Source organism: Sinohyriopsis cumingii, chromosome 8, assembly GCF_028554795.1.
Source record: "Sinohyriopsis cumingii isolate HCF-2022 chromosome 8, ASM2855479v2, whole genome shotgun sequence".
In the NCBI taxonomy this organism is placed as follows: domain Eukaryota; kingdom Metazoa; phylum Mollusca; class Bivalvia; order Unionida; family Unionidae; genus Sinohyriopsis; species Sinohyriopsis cumingii.
The window spans coordinates 32,018,784-32,046,659 of NC_142968.1; the positions used below are offsets into that span (position 1 = coordinate 32,018,784).

Here is a 27,876-nt window from a genome sequence, read left to right on the forward strand (position 1 = left end):
CGTAAAATTCGAAAGTTAATGGAAGCGCGTGAATTAATAATAACATTGTTCTCCTAAAACAAAACCCTAGGCATTGACATTAAATTGTGGGAAATGATAAGGTTATATTTGGAGGTATATGATACGGTTTTGATATCTGAACCAATTACAGTAAGGGGAAAATGTTTCAAGAATATGCAGAATTGTTTGTGGGCGTGTTTAGAATATTTTTTTTAATTCGAAAATTTGCTACGTTTTTATTCTTGAGTTCAGGTGTATCACAAATACATCGAATCACAAATTACTTTCTTACAAAGCTTATTGCTAATGTATCATAAAATGCATTTAATATTTGCAATCGGCACACAATGCTCACATACTTTAATTTTCAGATTTGTAGAATCTTTATCAGACTTGAAAATCAGATGTTCCGCTGCATATGTTTTAGAACCGTTCTGCCAAACAGCCTCGCAACAAATATTCATGTGATATTTTGCCAATAGAAATTTAATAGAGGGTATCATAATTGAAACAAATATTTTGATGTCAACTGAATCTTATAGATTAAAATGTATGTATCTACTGATGAAAAATTTAACAAACTTTAAGTTAGCCCCAGCAGACTGGTGTTCTGCATGTAAAGTAATTAGGGGTCTACTACCTTTACCCAACCTCTTTATGTATCGCCAAATTTAGATACTGAGTATGAATTATAACTAAGTGTGAATTATACAAATTTGGAGGAGCCCTGGTAGCTGAGTGGTTAGAGTGCCGGAATCAATTTGTGAAGGTATGGATTCTAAAATCGGACTAAACTGAATCATTTACTTGTGTGTTCCCTTGAGCAAGGCACTTTATTCCTGTTTCATTATTACAGAACAACCTGGCTATCTTAAAGTGCTATGAAGAAACAAACTTACATTAATATGGAAAGTATTCTAAACGCTCTCATTTATAATAATCTACAGTTCCAGAAATGTTAACAATGTTAATACACTGTAAATGTACAGAAGCCAATGAAACCAATGATTTTAGTAGTTTGTCCCATATGTTTCTTCAATTTCTTTTTTATGTCTGCAATTCAGATATGCATGGGCAAAATGTGTGCCTATGGTGTAAAGAGATATGCCTAAAATGTTGCAAACTAGAACTGTCCTTTTCCTGAATTATCTATTAAAAGTGTTTAGGGCAGCCAAGAGATTCATTTAGGTTTGAAAACTTGTCACATGTGATATCTGTGAAATAATAGGTCTCTAACCTTAATTCAAAAGTGACACTTGGCAAGTTTATAGCTAAAGTTAACTACTTTTGATGCAAATAATTAATATAAACAATGCAGAATCTAATCGTGACACTATAAACTATATAATGCAAGTACAACCTGAAACACGTATACTATATACAATCATAATTCAGTTCCAAAAAAACTTAAAGTAAAGAGGTAAAATGTTTTATTTTAATAGGAGACACCTTTATCTTAAAGCAAGAAACATAGCTCATGATAATGGTGTAACAAGAGGGAAACGTGTAGGGAGGATGTCTCAAAAATAACATGAAATATGTTTTCAAGAAATAATATAATATTGTGACTAGTAAAAGAAAAAATAAACTAATGTACAGACTCATACCCTTGTAGTGATAAAGGGGAATCCGGGTGCAACACAGGTTAATATAACCGACTATCACACGGGATTTACAAGTTGATTTGCTTGCCAGTGCCTATATCTAAATTACGTAAAAATATGGTCATCGTTATTGAATCTCACAAAAAGGTGTTCTCATTCAATTTTTGTGCTAGTTGGTATGTACTAATTCATGAATCCAAAGAAATTGAAACTAAAGTTACTGGAAAAAGAAAGGAAAAAGCAAAACAATCGTTATACTAACAAATATTTGATCTCAATATTTAGTACTCTATTTTATATTCCTGTTTCAGTCTAACACGCTGCCTTTCACAGTTGCGACTGATGTGGCACTTCATCTTAATCAGTTTTTGTTATTTCTGGGGCTTTCTACCTCGATGACACGTATGCCTAATAAACCAAATATGTTGTTTACTTTTGCATTTGCGTCTAACGCTTATTCAAAGTATACGGATCGATTATTGCATCTGAAGGTACCATGGATTTAACTTCTAGGAAAGTAAGACCCTTTCAAATAAACTTTGTTAGCTAAACCCCATTAAGCTTCTGCCAATACTGTCACAACTACCATTTTTCTTTTGAACTTTGTTTAGATCTGCATTACTGCTTTAATTTAGTCCGAGGGAAATGCTCATTTGGATATAAATATGATATATTCATATTGTAGTAAGATATATATCAATGAGTGTCATGCAAGAGATATACTTTTGTGTTTCAACATAAAACATCAATCTCTTGAAACTTAATATGCACAAATATACTGGCATGTCATGATTAAGAACTTGAATACAATATTGATACTTAGATGGTTGATTTCCTTCACAATAATTTGGTAGTAAGAAGCAAAGATAACCATACTTACTCTTTTTGTATGGATGCAACTGTATACGTTTCATTCAGAAAACCACGAGCGTGCGACAAATCATAAAAATGACTGTATGTGGAATGGAGGAACACACGAGCTCACAAATGTGTAAGCTTCGAGTATTTATTGAAAGAAACTATTTCTAAATCATAAACCTAAACCTGAAAGAATTATTTGGACCATGGTCATAAATTTAATCAATTTTATAGAAATGACTTAGCTTTCTTCTGAAAATTAGAGTTTGACTTTCAGGAAGGAGATCATTACCTGTCAATGAATAGACATTAATTGCAAGATGATATTGTGGTCGTACTTGAGTACTTAATCGCTAACAGTGTTGCTTGATAACTATTATATAATTCTATCAATTACCGTATTTCCTACATGTTGCAATGCAGATACGTATTTCAGTTAACAAATGTTAACTATAATAATATAAATATATTTTATATATAGCATACAAAAAGATCATTTACATACTTGATTATTTCAATTAACCGATAATGTAACACCATTAAAAAGTCTTTCACAGCAAATGTTAGTACCTGATTAGAAAATGTGACATCTTGTTGTACCAAAAATATCGTTATTAAACCAGTCATCGTTTACATTATCATATAGGTAAGTTGTATTTGCCAACATTACATTATATTCTTAATACAGCTACGTAAATGGATATCCATGATACGTGCATTATATGCTTTTTAATTTATAGATAATGAAAGATGCCCGAATCCAATCGTTGTTTCCTGATCTTACTGCAAATTGCATTATCCAGATTGTCTTCAGGTATGGTATGTAAATATAACTATATATATATATATATATATATATATATATATATATATATATATATATATATATATATATATATATATATATATATATATATATATATTTCATGATTAGTTAAAGTATGTTTACAATCTATTTCTCATAATCTATGTACATATTTAGCTTTATGTATCTCCGCACCCTGACGTACTTCAAATACATATAAATATCCTCTATAATCACAGCTCATACATTTTACTTCGTACTTGCCGTTCTTTGTTTGTTTTGTTTGCACCGTCTTTCATACCCGTTGACTGTTTGACGTTATTGCCTGAATTGTTGCGTCAAATCTCCTTTTACTTACTCTTTTGAATTTTCATTTATTTAGTTACTGTTTAAATGATACTTTTGACTGACTTGTGATACTGTATAAATCATTCGTTTCCCACCCCCTTTACGACTTAGAAACAACTTACATATCATCTCAGGTACTTTGTGTCTTGAACATATCTTCCCAACGTGAGGTTTCTTTCTTCTTTGCTTGGCTTTGAGTAAATTATACACCAGAAAGAGTATATCTAACACATCGCCCTTATTTATGAAGTTGTTAGTTTCTCCTATGCTGTCTGCATTGATCAGTGGTTGTGCCGGTTGTATCTTTTAAATGTCTACCATGACATTTTGGTACAACTATTTAAAATTTACTGCTTTGGCCCATAGTTCTGCATTTTAATATATTTAAATTTAATGTCCATTTGGTCTTGTCCCAGTTTCGTCTATTCGTTTTTTATTTTGGAGCGTCATGATGCAAGCCAGCCTTCGTGTTTTGGCTTGGTGATTTTTTTGTTTCTTTTCTCATTAATTCCAATAAATAGTCGTACTTTATTATGCTGCTCAGACTATAACTCTGCGCTTTCCTATCATCTTCATCAATTCATTATTCTCTTTAATAATATACATCCATTTAGGCCTACTTTTCGAAGTGGAATGACGACGTCTTAAAAACCCACGTCATCAGGCTATTGGTTTCTCATTATTCAGAGTAAGCCCCATACACATTGTAAATGTTGCCAAGTTTTTAGGCCACTTTCATACTCACCATTGATATGCCTGTGATCAAGATAACAAGTAGACCTGCAGTGGATACATTGCATGAGAGTCTTGGTATTTTGATGAACCGAAAATGTGAAAATGCCCTACAGCAATGTATACGTTTGAAGCGGGGCCCGATGCTTGTAATTGTTAAATGTTCTAGTGTTAAAGATCAAGAAAAGAATAGGACAAGAGAAACTGACAAAGAATATTATGACGTTTCAGAGCTGTGTGTCCATATTTCTAAAGACCTCAACTAGCGCAAAATTGTGTCCATGCTCTCTTCATCCAGACTTTCAGATGTGGTAACGAAGCTTTCTCGAAATACAACAGACTTGTCATAAATATAACTGAACCTGTATAATACAAGGCACTGAAGAATATTATAGATACATATGAATAGCTCGGATCCGGCCGATTCTAGACGTTTCAGGAGACTTTTTAAAATATTCACAAATTACTTGATATACATTATATACCTGAACATTTTAGAATTATTACCCTTTCTCCTATTATCAGTAAAATATTTTCTTTATTTATTCTATATGAAAGAATAGTTAAATTGATGACCTCAAACAAACTTATGGACGAAAAGCAGACTGACATTACATTAAATTTCACTAGTGTGGAGATAATATTTACTCTAAGCAGTTTGATGCCTACAAATTTGAGCTAACAAAGAGTCTGATTTTATGCTCTTTTTGCTGATTATCTAAATTAGTTTGACCATATTGGTAAGAACTTTCTTAGCATGCATAAGTAAAAATTTGGTCCCCGAGTAGTGGGGTTGTTTAAGGCGCTTGCCTTGAAAGATCACTGGCATTTAACCTTGGTGTGGGTTTGAGTGTCGGCTCGGCCGTCATGGACATTTGAGAAAGCGTACCAGAAGCTTCTCGTGGGTCTGTGCTATGTATATTTCATGTGTATTTTGTGTCATTCTTTCCATAAATATATGATATATACCATTATATTTTGCACTTTACTTTGTCCAAAATCAAATGCATCAGCTACCTCACCAGTAGCGTTTATTTTGGTAAACAAATAATACATATATAATAAGTTTATAAGCGTGTGGGATAAATATTGTGATCATTATCTTGATCTAAGTCAAGGATATTATGTTAACCATGTTCTTTATTACGATTTTAGTAGCATATTTTATCTTGCAAACAACTCAGAGTGTTCTGAAATGGAAAATGCCATATATAGACATATCAATTTTTAGAAAATGCTCATTACGACCAAAGAAATGTAGAGGGATAGATACTTTTGCTAGCATGAGAAATTACTCATTCTTGCTTATCATCTTTTAGTAGAATCAGTTATGATGTTGTATTCAGATTTTTATTTGAATGAAAATTTTTGTTCAAATTATTATTCACTGGAAATTCGAAATGATCTTAAATAATGTTCTTGGACAGAAACATTAATTTGGAATTATAGTGAATTGTGACAAGGTATATCTTGGATCATACTATAGTGTTTAATTTGAAGACTACTAATACATCATCACGCTTCAGTCTACTAGTGCATTAGTGCACTAAAGACTAATGGCACATCAACGTCTTCATCGCTCAATCTTATTTCGATCACCACTTGAATCTATTTATAACTTTATTCATTAAGACTAGTTATATAAATTTGTTTCACTATTTGCGATTTGATTCTCAATGATGCAAGTTCTTTTTAAAATGTTCACTTTGCATTCTAGGGAAATAAATTATTTGTTAAATGTTACAAAACTTGTTGTTGCTTTGTTTTGCTTTTTGCTCTTTAAAATTATTTATTTTAAGACCATAGAGTCGTAATTGTCGGTGGTCTTCTTGGAGTTTTCTCCGTTCATAATCCTCAACAATATACTGGCCGAAATATATAGCCTATCATGTGCAACGAAATCTCAAAATATGCTAAGCGAAAATATAACCCGTAAACTATTTAGATGTTAAAAACCACATATACAAATGATAAAGCTTATGTGTAGACAAAATTCTAAAAGATTAGAGAAAAATATTCAAGTGTCTATTCGGGAAAAGCAAGGTTGTGTTTTTTCACATATTTCATTTTTATTGTTTATAAATGATATAATGATACACGTCTTTAACTTGAATAGATGTACAGCATATAACTCCCTTAGTTATTTGCATTGCCGCATGCAGATGACTTGGAAAAAACGTCTGCTCAACATCAGAGAATACTAAATGACTTAAAAGAATATTGCTTCATATGCAATCATCTGAGAACTAAAGTTAAAACTTGAGAAAAGTAGGTTTTGGAAAGAGGGGTGTTCAGATGATATGAAAGTTGGCGTTTGGTGATAACCTAATAGAGATGGCATCTTATTGTAAGTATGTTGCTTGTGTATTTTATCCACAAATAATAAAATCACATGCTATACATATCATCAACTTTTGCATTACAAATATATTAAGCTATGTGTGGACTCGAGGATGGATTAAGTCATTTTATTAAACTTTCTAGACAGACCCTATTCAACATATATTACATTAACATAGCGATAATTTTGTATTATAGGAGAGGTGTTTTTCTACATCATTTTGTAATTATGTTAATGACATTAAAAAGGACACCAGAGAATTTTATCCAAAATGAATTAAATGGAGGCCTACTTTCAAAGGATAGATTACGGTACCATAATATGATCAAACAAATTCAATTGTCAATGTTATTTAGATACCTAACTCTTCATACAGTGTCCACACATACTAGGTATATTCAGAAATGAATCATTCCGATAAGAATAAATGTATGTAGATTTTAAAACCATCCCCGGTTGATAGACTGTGCTCCTTGTCTGCATATAGAGAAAGTGAGTTTCACATTCGTATTAATAATTCCTTATATTTTACTTTGGGCAACATTTATTTACCTCGTCATATATACTGTTATGCAAATTACAATTAGTTCAACACTGCATGTGTTAATGCTACTATTATCGCTAATACTCGTTATTATTGCTATTATTATTATTATTGTTATTAGTATTATTATTATTAGAATTATTATTATTAATATTCGTGGTGATGGTGTTTTAAAAGTCTAATTAGCAGCATTTAATATAATTTATACGTTATATAATTTCAGGTACAGAAACTAAACATGTTTGCCAAGGGGATTACGTTCAGCTATTTCAAAACATTACATTTGCCAACTTTAGCACAGTGAATATTTATATACAAGATGTTTATAAAACTGTTGATAGAGAGTCGCATCTTTGTTCGTGGCATTCTGACAAAAAACATAGAATTTCATCAACAGACAATGTAACATTGCATCTTGATGACTGTGGAACTATATCGATACAAAACATTCAATATTCAGAACAATGGATATATATCCTTCAGAAGGATGTTGATAGCGTGAAATCCAAAGTGCGAATATATGTAATGGGTGAGTATTCAATCTTGTTCATTTAATACCTAGCATTTTGCCCCTTATTGTAGTATATCCATTCCATACAAATTGCTAATCATTTGCATGTATTTATTAAAAGAGATGTTTTCAATAAATAGCTTCTTATATTACAAGGTGATCAAAAGGCATCATACAGATTTTAGCGAGTAAGAATACCTAAAGGGCCTTCATGATACACCATAATGGTATACAAAGGAGAACATCATTAATCGAGTATAAATGTCCCTGCACAAAAGCATTACAAGGCTTCCTGTGGGAAGTTGTATGCAGAAATATCCACAAATCCACAGTCATAAAATGAAGGACCGTAACTTTAACTTCTAAGGTAAAACCATGGAATTATTGATATTAATAAAGCAATACAGCCCAAGCGACATGTGTCATTTACAAACCTTAAAGAGCATTCCACAGCAAAATGATGAACTGTTTTCCAGGCTATTGACAAAAACACATACATGTCAACATTATAATTTATTGTATATCCCAAAGTACAAGCAGATCAGATCAAAATTATACAATCGATGAAGACATGTGCTTGACATAAGCCATTATATATTTTACAGAATTCGACCACACGGATCTACCATCTTATAGCTGCAAATTGACATACACATCTATACATGCAGATGTGAACTTTAAAGATTAACCTCTGATATCGTATTGGTTTCATGCAATTTGCAGATAGATGATGTTGAAAATTCTTTAAAGGACCTTGGAATACATTTCAACAAAACACGCTCGCCATTATCTGAAAGGTGAACGCCGTCTTGTCAAAATACAGTTTCACCCGTGTTATTCACAGTTAGATTTGATAAAATCTCTACCAATTTAATGCTTTCTTGTATAAGAGAAATACGTCATATCCTAGGCTTACGAGTACAATTACATATTCTCACAACTGATGCCGTAAAGATGAAAAATATTCAATGCTTTCTCCTACCGACAAATGTTCAGAGAAGGAGATAAACTCAACTTATTGCAAAGCCAATATCAAAGCCAAACATTCTTTCTCGATTAAAGATACATTTTCTGGTGTTATTTAATTTTTTAGACAAATAGCAACTGGCTGATCTAAACCATTTGTGTCTTATCGAATCAATACTCCATCAACCCCAACCTTACTAAGATTGAAAGACATTGTATTTGATTTACTAAAATTTGGGGCTGGAAGAACTGGTACACACTTAACTATTGCCTTTAACTTATCAAAAATATCCTGACATTGTTCAGACTAATGAAAATGGTTTTCTTACTTAACAAATTATTCAAAGGTTCAGCAACTATGGAATAAATGAAGAAAATTTCAGATAATATTAAGCATACTCTATAATCGCATTAGCTGCTTTGAATTGACAGGCACAGGAGATGCAGAGACAGTCGTCACTTTAACTCTGTAGGTTTAACTTGTCCATGTTCCTGGATCTGTCTTTCAAATGTAACAAAAGCACGACCAAACACACTAATACTTAAAGATATTGTCAAATTTGCAGCACGGAGTGTGTCAAATAATTTCCTAATAATTTGCAAGCGATCTTCCTAGATATCGTTGTAGATAATATCATCGAGGTAAGCATCACAATTAATTAGACCATAAGTACGTATGTTCAGTAAAAGCTGAAAATTGCAAAGCGAACGTTTCGTCCCAATCGGCATTCCTTCAAATTCATAAAGTCCATCTAGATTTACGAATGGCGAATTTTTTTATTTTTGTTTGCCTTTACCGTAATTTTTTTCAGCTGAATTGTTTATTGTTTTAATAAATAAACAATTCAGCTGAAAAAATTCAATGTATTAAGTGAACGTGACTGGTGCTTACTGCTTATTCTTGTGCGGAAACTAAATAATACTTTCTGCATGTGCACTGACTATAGAAAATGAATAGTGTGACCAAAAGAGGCCATCTTCATTGACAAAAATCGATGACACATCGACAAAATTGGGAATGCAAAACATGTCACCAATTTTGACCTTTGGAACAGATTCTGTAATATTTTATTGACGGTAAAGGCTAAAAAAGAAACAATTCTTGTTTAAAAGGGTTCATCCAGTATAATGCTGTTTCAGAAGTTTGGACTCTACACTTTCATCGTCATTTCACATCTGGACACAAATGATTCTTTTCAAACAATGTTTGTTTAGTTCACTATATTCTTGTGGCTGTAGTTGCGAAAGGTCGGGTTCAGAGTATGCAATACTTCTGAATTCTGAAGTTTGAATACACCCAAAGTCAGTACAGTCCAATTGCATTCCATCGCTGAAATACTCACTATATGGGACAGGTACAACGAAATGGACTCCATGATAACATGGATATCTCTGTCAACATATTCCTTTGACATATTTGTGTGGCAAAGTTGACTATGTTTTCGCCTCCCAAGGGTGATAGTGATATATTTTAGGTCACTTACCTCCTTTTCAAGGACCATAATACTTAGCCTGAAGAGGATTTTGAAGTATGGGCAAGAAAGACATAACTCTATAACCAGGCTGAAAACTACTTCCCTTATATTACTGCCATACCTTAATTTTATTTTCGGTTATGTCTTCAGTACGGGACTGACGCAGTCTAACATTATTCTAATCAATGGTTCGTCATATGCAGAAATAGACTGCAAATTAGCTTTAGGTATGTTCTTATTGGGTTTTTCTACAATTCGACGAGTGTTACAATATCTAAAGAATTTGAAAGCATCATATTTAATTTTCTGCCAATACAAAACAATGATTTTTGATCTTGTGATGTATTGATCGCAAATGCTTAGCATGGGAGTTTCATGAGCTGGAATAAGCATTTTCTCTCTATTCGACTCGGGAATAACAGCTTGACGGCTCACTGACCACTGGTCAACAGCAGGTACCTCAGGTGGTCGAAAGTTCCCCATAAAACCCCCATGTTTAACAAAATAACACACAGGTACTTCTCTGGTTTTATATTTTCGCTAATTGCCCCCTGAAACAAGCAGGATATCTCATGATGTTCTTATTGTTCGACAATAGGTGATGGCCGATTCTCACCTTGATTAGAATAAGTGAATGATTAGCAAAAGAGGCCCACTGTGATCAAATAACTTTTGATGGATTCTTCCCAGGAGTAAAAGTGAACTAATCAAAATCCTGACCAATAAATATGTCAACTAAAGGAATAAGTCCCTAACAATAATATTATCAAGACCTGTCTTCGCCCTAACATCAGTAACTCCATAAGCAGGGTATAAGACAGGGATTTCAATTTCAAAATGATCGACTTTCTGATCCAAACAAAGCTTGCCAGTTACAACTAGATTAACCACAACCTTAGATACAGCTACGTCATTGCCTAGTAATAAATGTATACCATCCATGAGTAAAAATGTCACCATTCCGACTATCATGGGTATTTAGACTAAGTCTGGTGACAAATGTACACAATGGTAAGCAACATTAACAAAGCCGCGATATGGTCCCGGAATACAAAAACATTAATTGGAAGAAGAAAAAGCAAAAGCAAAATACTTGATAATCAAAGACTCCAGGGAGCTCCTGTATCCCTTATTACGAGTCAATGATCTTGAACTATGAAAAAGAAAATGTCGAAAACCAATAAGTTTTGTCAAATTTAACAAAATGATTATTTGATTAGAATACTAGGAGACAACCTAAAATCGAACGTACATAATTACGAATTAAACGCCAAATACAAATAAAAAATTTATATGGACTTACCGCATTACGAACTAAACCCCAACATAATCAAAGCAATTATATCACTAATCCAAATAAATGATTTGTTGTTGTTGTTGTGGGGTTTAACGCCGTTTTTCAGCACACGATAGACTATGCATGGTGGCCAGTATTAATGGTGGAGGAAGAACCCGGGAAAACCTCGGAAAGAACCACCGACCCACGAGAAGCTACTGGCAAGCTTTCTCACATACCCACATTGGCTGAATCCGAGACTCTCCAAATAAACGAAGTTCTCCAATATTTCAATATTGTTTGAGGTATGTTGCAACAATGAATGTGCCGATTTGCATTGAGTAGCATGCGACGTGGAGACGTGCCGGCAGTCTTTTAATGAATCACAAAAATATTGATCCAAAAATGTTGTTGTCTGATTTCACTATAGTTTCAAATTAATATTGCAGTCCAAGAATATTATAGGTGAGCACTTTGAATTTCCAGCGAGTATTACATTCAATACATAATTCCACCCAAAATACATACCGAACACAGCAGTAAGACTTTTTCTGCTATAAGAGTTTGCAACAAGAATGAGTAATTTATCCAGTAATAAAGAGTATGACATGGTCACATTCACCATATCATGAAAATATTATATGACTTGATAAAATGTTCCGTACTAGAACATTCTGGATTGCCAACAACGACAAAATCTGTTACAAAAAATATAATAATAAATTTGATAAATATCAGGTAAAACAGGTTATCGTATGGGTTAATTCCAATGTCCCGGACTCAGACAAAGAAAAACATGTTGGCGTTAATAGTGGACTTAATATTTTACCCTCACTGCTGGAGAATTGTTGTTGTTGTTGTAGGATTTAACGCCATTTTTCGGCACACGATAGGCTATACATGGCGCCCAGTATTAATGGTGGAGGAAGAACCCGGGAAAACCTCGGAAAGAACCACCGACCCACGAGAAGCTACTGGCAAGCTTTCTCACATACCCACATTGGCAGATTCCGAGACTCGAACCAGCGCAGACAGAGGTGAGATGGCAGTGATCCGTAACGGAGAGCTCTTTAGACCACTCGGCCACTCGGGGCCTCCACTGCTGGAGAAAATAGCAGCTATGTATTATTTGTTTACGAAAATAAAGACACGGGTAAGGTATACAAAGAACTTCATTTTGGACAAGGTCAAGTGCAAAATAAAATTATACACACCATATAATCATGGAGATAAAAGAAAACAATACAAATTGAATATACACAACACCATCTCTCATGAAAACAATGATTAATACACTGCTGTTTTTGTTTAAATATTAACCACACACGTAATTAAAAGTTACACAAGATAATAAAAAACAAGTAACAATATAATACTTCTATACACGAGAAAGTGCATCAACAATAATGTTGTATTTTCTATTGATGTTCCTGATGGCAATATTGTATTCCTCCAACATTAAAATTCCGCCTTAATTATATATGACGTTTGTTTACCTCTTACCAATGAAAATAGTGGGGATGTGATCACTCAGTTCATTAAATGATGAAGTGGCTAAACTAATATACACTTCAAAGTACTTGTAAGCCAACTTCAAATCCAAAGATTGAGTAATAATTTATCAGGTGCTATTTAATTTTTGTTAGAGAAATAGAACATTGAACACTCTACAACATTTTTGTCTTCTTGAATCAATAATCCACCCACCCTAACCTAACTTGCATCAACATACATTTTAAATGATTTTCTGAAATTGGGAGCTACAAGAATCGGTGCACTCTTACGTGTGGTTTTTATCTCAACAGAAACCTCTTGACATTTCTCAGACTAACGAAACGTTATTTTCTTACTTATCAAATTGGTCAGGGGTTGATTAGAGCAAACCTACCGATAATATCCAGCTCGAAAATTGCATCAGGTATTTTGTATTGATAGGCACAAGACGTTCATAAATAGCCTTCACCAGAACTATATAAGCGTAAATTGTCCGTGTCCCAGGAAATGTAATAATCTGTAAACATCTGTAAAAGATCAAGGTTCTTAATCTATTTTTTGCATTCCCAATTTTGCCAATGCAGCCAACAATTTAAGTAAATCTCTTTTGGTCACACTGTTCACTTTGCTATAGTCAATGCACAAACGGAACGTATTATCTGGTTTCGCCTCAAGATTTCATGGTTTAGTGAAAACTTTCTGACCAAATACTGACTGCTTTTATCAATCGTTCCTGTATGAAACAGTTCATCCTATTTGGATGCACTTTCACAGGTGTTGAATCTACAATTTCAACGACATGGTAGATTTTATTTGTTTTTGTTGGGCTATCTGGGTAGAAGTGCTTATATTCAGATATATATTTTAGTTCACTCTTTTATTCTGGATATATATGTTAACGGTTTAGGCCACAGATTATTCAATATCTATGAAAGCCCGAATTTAATTACACCAAGTCATAACAGTCGGACTGCATTGCAAAATCTACATAATTTGCAAATATCACAGTTAATTTTCGGCCAATTCAATTCAATCAAGATCTTACCATTTATTGACCCCGACGAGACTAAGAAATGAATTTCATGGGCTAGGACATGACTATACTGTCTATACGACTTAGGAACAACTATTTGATAGCTCAATGACCACTCGTCACCAGATGGTACCTTCGTTGGTCGCGATATCTTCAACAGTACCCCATTATTAACAAAATAACAAACTGGTACTTCTGTGGCATAAGTTTCGCTAACAGGCCTCTGAAAACAAATAGGATATATCAAGATCGTGTTTCTTTTCTGCAATGAGTGATAGTCGTTTGTCACCCTGATTAGAATAAAGAGAATAAGTAGTAGAAAAAGAACAGCCGTGATCATTACCTTTTGATTGATCCATGCCAGGAGCAAACGTGATCTCATCAAAAACCCTGACCAATACATTTTTCAGCCAAATTGAATAAGTTCCAGAGCAATACCATTCTCGATAGCTTTCTTCGCCATAGCTCTAGCAAAGTCAAATGATGGGTTTAAGTCAGGGACTTCAATTTCTAAATTTCTCGATTTTCTGATCCAATGAAAACTTGCCAGTTACAAGTGGATTAACCACAACCTTGCATAGTAATAAACGAATACCATCCACGTGTAAAGACCTCACATTTCCGACTGTCACATGTCCTGAGACTATTTCTATGTCAGATTTATACAATGGAAAACAACATTAACAAGGCTTCATTGTGCTCCCTGTATAAGATAACTTTCATTGGAAGAAATCTCGGAAAGGCAAAATATCTAACAATAACTCATAACGTGTTGCATCTCGAACATCAAAACTAAACTTTCCGTCTCGACTGAGGAATACTATCTCTGGTCCTGTTCATTTTTCTTAGAGAAATGGCTCATTGGACAATCTTCACCATTTCTTTGTTCATGGATCAATATTCCCTCAAATCCCATCCTCATTTGCATCATAAAATAAATTTCAATGATTGATAGTAATTTGGAGCTGAAACAACTGGTAAAATTGTAAAATTGTATGTATGGGTTTTAACTTATCATAAACCTCCGACATTTTTCAGACCAATGAAACTTGGATTTATTGCGAAACAGATTGGTCAGGGGTTCAGCAACTATGAAATAAATGGATATATTTTCAGATAATATCCATCCACGCCCAATGAGCTGCTTTGTTCTGAGAGGCACTGAGAAGTCAATGATAGCTTTCACCTTAGCTGTATAGGTTTAAATTGTATGTGTACCACACTATGTAATAGAAGTATAACACAAGTACGACAAAGTTCGCTTTCACTTGATTATATTGTCAACTTTGCATCACTCATTGTATTAAATAATAGTTTGCATGTGATGTTTCCAGCTGTCGTTGTAGTGGTAACATCATCGAGGTAAGCTTCGATATTATCTAGACCAGATGCAATCATGTTCAATACATGTTGCAAAGTAGAAGCGGAACCTTTTATCCCTAACGGCATTACTTTATGTTGATAAAATCCATCTAGATTTACGAATGCCAAAATTTCCTTCGTGATGTCCCTCAGTGAAATTTGCTGGAATCCTTTCAAAAGGTTAAACTTGGTGACATATCTTGCATTCCCAATCGTGTCAATGTAGTCACTGATTTTTGGCAAAGGAAATTTATCTCTTTTTGGTCACATTGTTCACTTTTCTCTTGTCATTGCACACGGTGAAAGTATTTTTTTTTTTTTGGTTCGACATAGGAATCCATGGTGAACTTCATTCGCTGTACTTGGTTTTATGAAATCCTTATACAGCAAATTTTGAATTTTTTGTTCAAACATTCCTGTTACAGAGGATTCCTCCTGCATGGATACTGTTTCACATGTGTTACAGCTACATGTCAATGTCAAGGTAGATTTTATCTGTTCGTGTTTGAACATGTGGAGACTAGTGCAATTATTCAAATAATATGTGTTCACTCTTTTCTGGTGGCTCTACATGTTCAAGACTTTGGTCCAGATTATTCAATATTTCACAATTCCGAAAATGATTATACCAAAGATATTACAGGCCAATTTCATTCCATCGTTTAAATCCTCACCTTGCTAGACTTGAACATCTGATCTGACTGCATGATTAACTATGCCATCTCTATCATTATGCTCCTTTGGCATATTTATATGTCGAAGTTGTTCTTGATTCGTCTCTGAGGAGCATTAGTGATATGATTTAAGTCATTTAGTTTCTTTTCAACTATACAAAAACCATAGTGCATAGAATAAAGAGGAGTCTGAGGTTTGGGAAAGTGGGCCAGTTGTCAATCACCCATGTGAAACCTCTTTTCCTTTGCATTTTTCGTCATCCATTTTTTACTGAGTTGAATGAGGATTAGTTCTTGAGACTACATAATCCTTTGACACCTTATATTTGAATTAGAAATATATAATTGGAATAGAGAGAATAGGTAGCGAAATAGGTTAACTGTGATTAATACATTTTGATTGATCCATACCAGGAGAAAAAATGACTTCAAGAACAGCCTCCCCAATAAATGTGTGAACTAAAGAGTAGTATCCTGATCAGCCTCATTCTCAAGAGTTCTTTTTCATAGCTCCGTTATCTGTACAAGCTGGGTTTAAGACAGGGCTTTCAATTTCAAAAGGATCGTCATTCTGATCCAAACAGGGCTTGTCAGGTACAAGTGGATGCACCAGAACCTTATCTCCAGCTAATTCATTTGGCTAGTAATAAATGAATACCTTCCGTGCGTAAAGACATCAATGTACCGACTGTAATGGGTCCTAATGATCAACTAACAAAATGGAGAGGAACATTGTAAAACCGCATTAAACCTCGCCAATAAGGACACTTTCATCAGAAAAGACTTCTCAGAAATAGCAACCTCTCTGATGATAATAATAGATTCTGAGGAGGTCCTGGACTCTATGATCTTAAAATTAGTAATAGAAAAAGCGAAAAACAATTCGTTTATTTTAAATCAATAGATAAATTAATTCAAAAGAAAACAAAGTGAACATTTAAACCGAATTTACAGTATCGCGAATTAAATTTCAAATTATCCGAGAAGTTATATTACCAGTCCTAATGAATAAAGTTTTAATGAAATTCCAGTGGTATTCGATATAATATCCGTCACTGAATTTGTTGATGTACCTTAATAGTCTGTGACGTAGTGATGACTTTTCATAAATAGCATTATGATATTCCAAAATTGTTACTATCTGAAGGAAATACTGACCATAAAAACAAAACTTATTCAGGCACAAGATGTTAACGCAAGAATGAGTCATGTCTCAAATAAACAAGATTATAAACCCCTCTATGTCACAATTTTCATTATCTGAAGATACTCTGTCACTTAGTGGAATATTCAGTTCTAGAATATTCCAGGTTGTCAAAAAGACACAATCTGCTGTCAAAATTATAATAAAGAATGTGGTAAACCCTAGGTACAACAGGTTATTTTATGGGGAATACCAGTGTCACACTCGAATATACATTTATTTAAGGTAATTATGATATTCATATTTAACCACTCTGATGCAGACAATATTACATATGTCTTATTTGTTTACGAAAGTTGGAGTTACTGGTCAGGTACATAATAATCTTCGTCTGGACAAGGTCAAGTACAAAATATAGTTATAAACCTTATAATCATGGTGAAAAACTAACAACGATACAAATTAGACACATATAACATCCTTAAAATTTTAATAGGGATAGGATTGGTTGAAATATTAATAAATGATATTGAACCTTTCGACATTAATGGTTCAAAATTATCCTAAATAAAATCAAACTAGGGGTTTATTTGGCTCACCAAGTATATTGTTTTTAATAAGTGACCATGACATGTATGTCTCAGAAATAAAACATTTTGAAAGATCTCTATCCTGGTTCCATTACATATTTTACATTTTGTAACAATGAGATAAAACGTGCAATTTCTTATTGCAATAGGTGCATGTAGAAAGAGATAAGGATTTCTAAATGGGTTTTACGAAAATATTACCTAAAAATACTGCCGAGTGGAATACTTATTGACAAGAGAAACTGTTAGTCAAGGAATATTCGATATGTGTACGGGCAATATTTTCAAACGTTTTGGACCTTTTGAAAACAGGAGAGATCTGAACGAAAGTATGGACGCAATTCTTGAACAACACAGCTAACAGAAGTTTTCTAAGTTTATCAAGCTGACCGAATCTCTCTTTTTGGAGCAGTTTCCGAATCTCCTGGAGTATGGAAATTCGATAGGAGGCAACTTGATTATTCTTGGAGATTTAAACTTTCACTTTGACTGTCCAGGAAACCCAAACACATCAAAACTCATACGTTCCATTAATGTTTTCAACCTCAAACAATCAGATAACCAACCCACCAATAAACATGGTCACATTTTAGACTGGATTCTTCATATACCTGATGATAACAATCTACGGTCCTCCCTGGTATCCCATGATATTGCATCAGATCACCTCTGCATTATATGCCATCTTGTCCCTAACCATCCACCTTTATCTGCTACTAAGAGAAACCTCCGTATGATAAATAGAACCAAACTAATGCAAGACATCCAAGAAAACCTAACAACTTGCTTACTTCCTACCGCAGAACAACTCGATAACTGCACGCGACCATTGCTCGACAAACATGCCCCAGTTACCAAGTGCAGAGTATCAATTCAAAAGTGTTCTCCATGGTATAGTAGTGTTAGGGACCAGCTTCGCACTGCTAAAAGAGACCGCGGTAAAGCTGAGAGGCTTTGGCTTTCCACCAGACTAAATATTCAGAGCAAATCTATGAAGCCGCTAAGAAGAATGTCACAGATATAGTCCATGCAGCGACATCAGCCCACTACACTACTAAGATCATGGAAAGTTCCAGCTGCAAAGAGCTCCTAGAGATTACTAACAAGTTAATGTCAAGGAACAAAATCTACACCACTTCCAACTAAATTCTCTCCTGTCGACCTTCCGCACATGTTTGCAAATTTCTTCCGTGACAAAGTACAAACCATTAGAGATAAGCTTGACACCACAATTTCAATTGACTCGTCGTCACTATACAGTTGGAATACAGAATTTGAGCGGCAACCATTAGCAGCATTTCAACCTGTCTCTATAGATTTTGTACCTACAATCCTGATGAAGAGTGCACCAAAGTCATGTGAACTTGATCCAATTCCAACACCACTGCTGCTTGAGTGCTTACATCCAGTATTGCCTTCACTAACTGATGTTATTAATACCTCTCTTTCATCCGGGGAATTCCCATCATTTTTAAAAACTGCCATTGTAAAGCCTCTGCTGAAGAAATCAACACTAAACCATAACGATTTAAAGAACTACCGCCCAGTTTCCATACTCCCATTCATATCAAAAATCTTAGAAAACTTTTTTCTATCCCAGCTGGTATCTCATCTGAATTCAAACAGTCTTTTTAGCAGTGTACAATCTGCATATCGCCCTTGCCACAGTACTGAAACTGCTCTTCTAAAAGTTGGTAATGACTTTCTATCTGAGTTGTATAGCGGAAAGATTACAATCCTCACCTTCCTTGATTTGTCTGCAGCATTTGACACAATTGACCATGATATATTACTTCACCGACTCCAGCATGCATTTGGCATTCATGATGCAGCCTTACTGTGGTTCAAATCCTACTTGGTCAACAGGAAACAAATTGTATCTGCAAATGGAATACACTCCAGTCCAGTTGATCTATGGTGTGGTGTTCCACAGGGGTCTGTTATTTGACCTGTTCGCTTCATTATATACACTTAGTCGCTCTCAAGTGTCATAGATCATCATCCAATGTCTCACTAATTGTACGCTGATGACACCGAAATATACAAATCTAGCCATTGAATTGAAGTTGATGCTACCATCCAGGGTGTAGAGAGGTGCATTTCTGATGTGAAATCATGGATGACATGTAACAAGCTGCACATGAATGATGACAAAACAGAGGCCATTCTGATCACAAAACAAAGACTTTCTCATTCACATCCTTTACCTCAAACAATAACTATCAGCAACACCAACATTAAATACACACAATCAGTACGAAACCTATGTGTTACTCCGGACATTACTCTCACATTGCACCAACATGTCATGAACATATGCAAAGCTGCATATCTTGAGCTGGGACGCATCAGCTCCATTCGCAAATATCTTTCAGTTGATGCCACTAAAACACTTGTGTGTTCATTAGTACTTTCAAGACTGGAATATTGTAACTCAGTTCTGTCTGGTTCGTTTCAATATCTGCTCCAGAAACTTCAAAAAGTTCAAAACACAGCTGCGCAGATCATACTTAGAGTACCACGATCAGAGCACACCTCTCCGCTGCCCTGTACCCTATACTGGCTCTCCATTCGATCCAGAATCAAACACAAAATGTGTTCTCTGTACTACATTTCACTGTCAGACTCTAGTCCAACATACCCTTCCGACTTCACCCCCTTTGTACACACCAGCAAGATACTTACGCTCCTCTTCTGACAATCGTATACTCATTATTACCACTATGAAAACAATGTCATATGAACAGCGTTCTTTTGCATACCAGGGCCCAGCAACGTGGAATGAATTACCCACTGAACTTAGACACAAAGACACAGTGATCCCATTCAAGAGTGCTCTCATAACTCACTTATTTCGACTGCAAGAACAAACTTAAAGACCTAATAATGTTTCCTACCTTAAATATTCTCAGGATATTTTGTTATGTTTTCCAATTTCATGGTGTTTGGTTTTGTAATCATATCATATAGATGTTTTTTATCTTATATGTGTTGTATAATATTGTACAACGCTTAGAGCTTCTGCAGATTAGGCGCTATACAAAGTCCTCATTATTATTATTATTATTATTATTATTATTATTATTATTATTATTATCGTAGTCTTTACGGCTGAACACCACGTATTTTTCTTTCTCTCGCAGTTTCGACATTCGCTTGTCCAGCTTCTTTTTACAATTCCTTAGCCTTTGTCGTTATTTCTCATTTACCAGCTCATAACACATTAACATAGACTCCTTAAATATATTATCATCAGCACTTTGTTGGACCGACAGTGAAGTATAGACTTCATGATATATGCGTATAAGTAAAGTTTGTTGTAACAGAGGCCAAAACTCTCTTGGACATTTCAAATTTGCAGTAATTGTTCAAAATGAGGAAACTTTTATCTACGTTTTTTCTTTAAAATTGGGTAACAACCTAATATTTCTGGGAACATCAAAACCAGAATTTGTAAAATGGATGAGTGTTTTCCGCTTGCCAACTCTAATTCGTTTAATTTAAATTAAAAGTCCCTTTCTTCCTTTTCTCTTTGCATCTGTATTTCCCTGTCTTCTTTTTCTTCTTTTTATGCATTTCCCTCTCATCTGTTCATGTTTGCATTTGCATTAGCCAATTTTCTCCTATTTTTTTCTCTGTTTTTCCTCTTTCAGCAACTGCAATTGCCATTTTTTTTTCTTCTTTCTCCAACAGTCATTCTCTTTCTTATTTTTGTATCTGAATGTTTTAACTATATTTCTGTTTTGTGTCTTAATTTCAATCTTTTGCTTATAGGTCAGAGTCTAATACAAACATATTGATCAAACATAAAGAACTTTTGTTCAAAATCTTCTTTCTCTCAAGATTGCACCCAAATATACTATTTATATCTTTTTTATTAAAAAAGCCATCGCCTCAGAAAGATGATATTGTCAGGCAAATTGGAGTAATTCGCCATTTTATTAGGAGTCAAAGATATTGTGAAAGCTTCATTGAGTGTCTCTATATGTTTCTTAACGATGTAATTAATGTGACGGAGGGACTTTGTAAACAAACTTTATTTAAATTTCAAAAGCTAAGTTTTCGGAAATATTTTAAAGAAATTGGAAAACAAAACCGATATTCTATTACGACTCAATTATCTTGAACTAAGTGACAGAAAAATCGAGAACTTACAGGTTTTGTAAAACTCAACAAATAAGTCATTTTCCTAATACCTGTTCGATTCCGTAGTAGTTTCTAATATAATATGATTAATATGGGCATGCAAAGTCGTTATAGAAAAGCCTTCATCAGTAGTAAAACCGAATGATAAGATTTAATAGTTTAAAATATTTCGCGCAATGCAGACTTACATATTAAAATTAAACCTTTGTAACTCAACTATTTTATCTAAATAATTGTCAGTTGCGCCAACCATGGATTGCAAAGTGAAGATTAAGAAACATGAACATATTTTGACTGCCTCACTGGAAGAAAAAGACTGTGGCAAGCCTCCAGCGTCTGTGCACTGGCTGGACCATCCTGATATTACTTTCAAAGTACGTAAAATGACTCAGTCCTCTTTTTTCTCTTTTATCTATTCTGCAATCCATCTTGCCATTTAGTTCGGAATGTGATATGTTAAAAGAAGAGAATAATATTCGTAAACATCGTTGATCCATCATCGCAGCAAGCTAAAATTTAGTTGTATTTCGAACATAAAGAGTATAATTCGTATGTTTCAGACCAAAGAAAAGTAAAGTTCGATTCGGTTGCTCTCTAAATATTAACAATTTTGTCCTTTTCAACATGAATAAAAGTGAGCGGTTATAAAGCAGGTGACATTCACTTTGTACCAATCCCGCTCCAACCGATTTCCCACTGAACTTGTTCAACTACAAAGGATGCTGTCTGATTAAAACTCCCAATACAAATTATTATTTCTATGAATCTCTTGGCAGTTGGAATACTTCTTATATCCTTTGCCAGTTTCACAAATATATTTATGCGAAGAGTTCTTTGGAACCAAAGTTTGCGTCATATGGAACTGGAGGATAGATATTTTCAAAAGCAATGCTTCCCTTATAGTGTTGTGAGCTGAATCTAGTGGTAATGGGAGCCAGTATATGACATGTGACATACCATCTAGTGATGATCTTTAACACCCAGAATTTCATGAACGTCTCAAGCTGTCAAAACGTTATGAGCTAATCAAGACAATGTTAACGGAATGATGCATCGATATGGTGTTGACATAATTTTTCCCAACGTAGGATGGGTGTAGAAATGCATAATTATTCACGTCTTAGTTTAACATTACACGAGAAGTGTTCTTTCTTTGACCTTGGGAAACGACAAAACATTGTATTAAATACAATATCTGTATATAAAGAGATACCTTCTGGATAAAAAATTACTACTTCAATTTAAGCTGAAAGTGAAATCTGAAACACGTTCAAATTATCGTGGATTTGAATGTATTCAGCTTCATGTCTCTAAATATGTGTATATATATATATATATATATATATATATATATATATATATATATATATATATATATATATATATATATATATATATATATATATATATATATATATATATATATGTATGTTTGTATATATATATATGTATATATATATATATATATATATATATATATATATATATATATATATATATATATATATATATATATATATATATATATATATATATATATATATATATATATATATATATATATATATATATATATATATATATATATATATATATATATATATATATATATATATATATATATATATATATATATATATATATATATATATATATATATATATATATATATATATATATATATATATATATATATATATATATATATATATATATATATATATATATATATATATGAATGATGTCATAAATTGGAATAAACCCTAAATGAAACAAAATATGCTGGATGAAGCTTATAGACCTCATTAGTGCACGAAGTGTTTGAGATATTAATGAGAATGAGACCAAACATGAATCATAAATAAGAATAGAACTTAAATAATCTGGTTGTAGCAATTATCATAATAACCAATAAAACATTTTTAGGTCAAAATATATATAATTTGTTTAATATGTATCATGTTGATGTCATATGTTCTAAACTTTAAAATTGTCACGGAAGAAAAATATGTCGAAACGAAAGAGTATAAATATTTTCTTTACAGACAGGAAACTTGGTACAGCTAACCCATGAAAATGAAACTGGTACGTATTATGCCTGTGTTAATACGCCAGCCCTAAGTTGTGTAAGAAACCTAAGCCTGATAGACTACTGTACAAACTTCACAGTACAAGGAAGTAAGTTATATTTGTTTCTGATTTCTTCTGGGTTTTTTTATATCAAATAAGGCATGATTCTTTGTGAATCATGTATCGGTTATGCTCCAGTTACGCTTGGAACGTTTCAATTTCGTTGCGTCATGGAATGTCATTGCCTAAACGTAGCGAATAATATTTGATAAAAAATTAACGTCATTTACATTGTTTTGTCTATTAGAACGCAAGTATGATGTAAGAACGACGTCAGTCTCTTAAGGAAAATACTTATTTTCCTTTCTTTATTTTCCTTATAGTTATAATCGTCGTACCATTTTGAATCTAAAGAAAAGAAGAGAAGAAAAAAAGAAATATTGTTCCTACGAGACTGACGTCGTGTTTACATCATCACATGATCAATGTACCACATTGCTGTAGCGATACTAACCATTGAACTGATGTCGTAATCACATAAAGCACGTACATCTGATACATATCGGCTCTTTCTTACTTTCCAAAGTACATAATATGCCAATTTATAATAATGGATACTACTTAAAACTGTTTCAATCATATAAAATCTGGGGGAAAAAGAGTGAAACGTATAAGCAGTCTAGCTCAATAAATTAATAATTTCATTATAGATTGCACCCTTTTAAGCACATCTATCCTTATAAACGTTAATTACTATATATGCACACATATAGTCGATATAATCTATTTATAGGTTACTACATATTTATGGGAAAATATGAACGAGTTTTTTGGATGGAATAATGCACGAACTTGGGAGTGCATTATATTCACCCGACAAAACGAGTTCATATTTTAACATCAAATGCAGTAATCTTTTTATTATATGATCATTGTTTTATTCTACCTAAGGCTTAATTATATAAACAAAATACACTACAAGAAACAAAGTAAATGAATGTATGCTGTATTTCAAACTAAATACACAAGCGCATATTCATGATTAGACAACAACAACATTATTGCTACACATATAACTCCGTCCATATAAATTTGAACTCTACATAACTTTCGAAAGAAAATAGCGTATCTATTTAAAATTTAAATTTGAAGTCATAATATGAATGAATGTGCATTGCAACAACTTTTCCATTTGATCTGGAATGAACAGATTTTGGTATTGTTTTCGATTCTACGAAAGTACGTGCTTATGGACTGGACTTGTATGTGACAATTCTACATGAAATACGTGGGACTGAAGAAGCTAGGGAGAAGCGTGTTGACATCTGTAAATGAGCTTCTGTTTCTGTCATTGAATGTTTGAAATCATAATGTGGGAAATGTATGAAGTCTTTCAATTTCAATTATCAAAAAGACGCTATGGAATTTAATGCTTATTTCATTTCGCGTGCAGTAAGGAGGATGCAATTAGTAAGGAGGATGCAATTACACTTATATTCGAAATTACAGTACAATTTCGAAATGTGTAATCAAGATTGAGAACCTATGACATGGCTCATGTAGTTCGGATTTGCAGAACTAAGAAAGTACATTTTGAGAACTTTCAGGATGTAAAACAGTAAATATATTTTTTCCCATTCTTATCACCAGCTAAAAAAGACATTATATGACGTGTCACTTGTATGTTATTTATAAGGACTTTTTCAAGAGTCTGTTGTATAATGTAGCTAGCCTAAATCCTAAATATTATATCAACGCGGAATATGCCAATGCGGCTAGTATGTGGCAGTCCACGAAACATCTGTTTTAGTTCATTCAGAAACAAATTTAAACAAACACAACGTAAAGCGCCTCATACGCGAGTGTATATGACTTGTTTACAAACCAAAAATACTGGCGTCGGCGTCCATTGTTTGTTTACAATAGAAAGTAGTTTATTTATGCACGTGAATGCAATATGTGTATTGGCGCGCGGGTTCAGTATCGGGAAATACTGCACGATTCTATCAATGTAAAGTTAACGGGGAAAACAATGAGCATATAATAAGGAGAATTAGGGCTAAACTTAAATAAGGTTCAACATCAAACGCACACATTCATATCAACGTAATGCAGACATTAATATTTAACGAATAATGATATAAGAAGATTGTAATATGTTGTATTCACAATGTCTCTGATCAAATTAGAAGAGGGCATATTGTTATTATCAAATACGCTTCGCACATATAACTAACTGTTGATAGAACTAGTAGCAGTTTAGGATTCAATTCAAATAGGTCCGTTGGAAGTGACATTTAGTTACGTGTGAGGATAATCTACTTTGCATTGATTGGCGTAGGTGTAAATGTTTTCAATTCGATCTTAATATTGTCTTAGAATATACAAGATGCAATGAATTCTAATATTTCAGAAACTTTTTAAAATGCAAGTACATTATACAAGTTAGGTTATTCGGTAAAAATCCATTATATATAAAATCATGATGCAAGCATTAAATCTATGGTTGTCTGATCAATCATTAAGCCTTAATGTTCTGGTGACTAATATGCTGGACAAGGTGACATCACTGATACAGAATAAACAAAAATGTAGACAATGTATATTAGGTGATTTGTCAGAAATTTAAAAAGTAATGAGTTTTACAAATAAACAATTATATTCTAATAATCATAGCTTATTTACTACAATTCAGTCAAAACCATTTCAATGTGTTAGAAGAGGCCACATATGACACGTGCCTTGCTTGATGTCTTGCTCATGGCTTCATATGCAAGATAAGATCAGATAAGATGTTATTTGTTTACAATATGCATGATTATTATAAGCTCAGAATTACATACATCATTACCTAAAATAATAAACCTGCAAATGCAACACATATATACATAGGATGTATTTAATTACAATAAGAGACAAGTCACGTATTACCTACCATTAAAATGTAGGCATCCACACCAATTAAAAGCAGTCCATATTTAAAAGAGAATTTAGTGTCCAAGAATCATTAAAAGAAATCACATTTTAGTCTTAAAAAAAATTGAATGAAGCCAAAAATTAGGAAAGTTTAATATTTATATACATTAAAAAGAAACATCTATGAGTGTTCGAAGCAAGCAAGTATGTAAATTAAAGCTTAATATACGGTACATAGGATATAAGAAGACACATATAAGTTGCCACAATCATGGTAGTAGGTGGGGCTGGTGATTTATTATCTGTTGATTTTCTATTGACAGTCATTACCATTCCATCATATAATTAAGGCAATATATTATGTGATATTTGATTCTACTCTAAATTTGTTTTCTATTTCATATATAGAATCGTAGGTCTATATCTGAAAGATTGTTTGTCGTATGTTGAGGTTCTAATTCGTGCCTTAATCTTTTAATCTAGCAATCTGTATACTTTCATGTTTTCATCTTACCTTAATTAGAAGACTATGATAATTGCTGGTATAACTATCATATACATATATCGGAGCGCATACGTTTATTTTTGTCAAGTTTGATGATGCTCTTATTACTTCAGACATGAAAAACCAAGGAAAAGATGTTGGAATTGGAAAGGATCAAGGTATTTAATTTTCTCAAATTGATGGATCTTGTTAAAAATTTACAAACAATTTTCCAGTACAAGTAGGTGTCTTGAATCATTCCTTAAAATAGTGTTACCGATCATGTATAATTCCATTTCGTAGTTCGAAATAACTCCTAGCAGATTTATACTTTCCTCACAATTTATAAGATAATTGTTTGTGTCAAATGTATGTTAATCTTTACTATCTTTCTGCCGATAGCCAATGGTAGAAACTTGTCATTATTCACTTAGTATATTTACAGGAACCAACTGTCTCAGAATTAAATATTTATTGGCAATTTCTTAAAAGCCCTTTCTATT

General features: G+C 33.2%; 1 protein-coding gene across 1 annotated transcript; it reads left to right on the forward strand.

Annotated features, from left to right (window-relative positions):
* Positions 1-3,201: 3,201 nt before the first annotated feature.
* On the forward strand, positions 3,202-27,560 carry LOC149793240 (uncharacterized). Its single transcript, XM_089968971.1, has 5 exons — positions 3,202-3,276; positions 7,456-7,761; positions 22,144-22,277; positions 23,949-24,081; positions 27,508-27,560. Exons 1-5 carry the CDS (start codon positions 3,213-3,215, stop codon positions 27,558-27,560), a joined length of 690 nt encoding a protein of 229 aa, XP_089825097.1. The 5' UTR covers positions 3,202-3,212.
* The last annotated feature ends 316 nt before the right edge of the window (positions 27,561-27,876 follow it).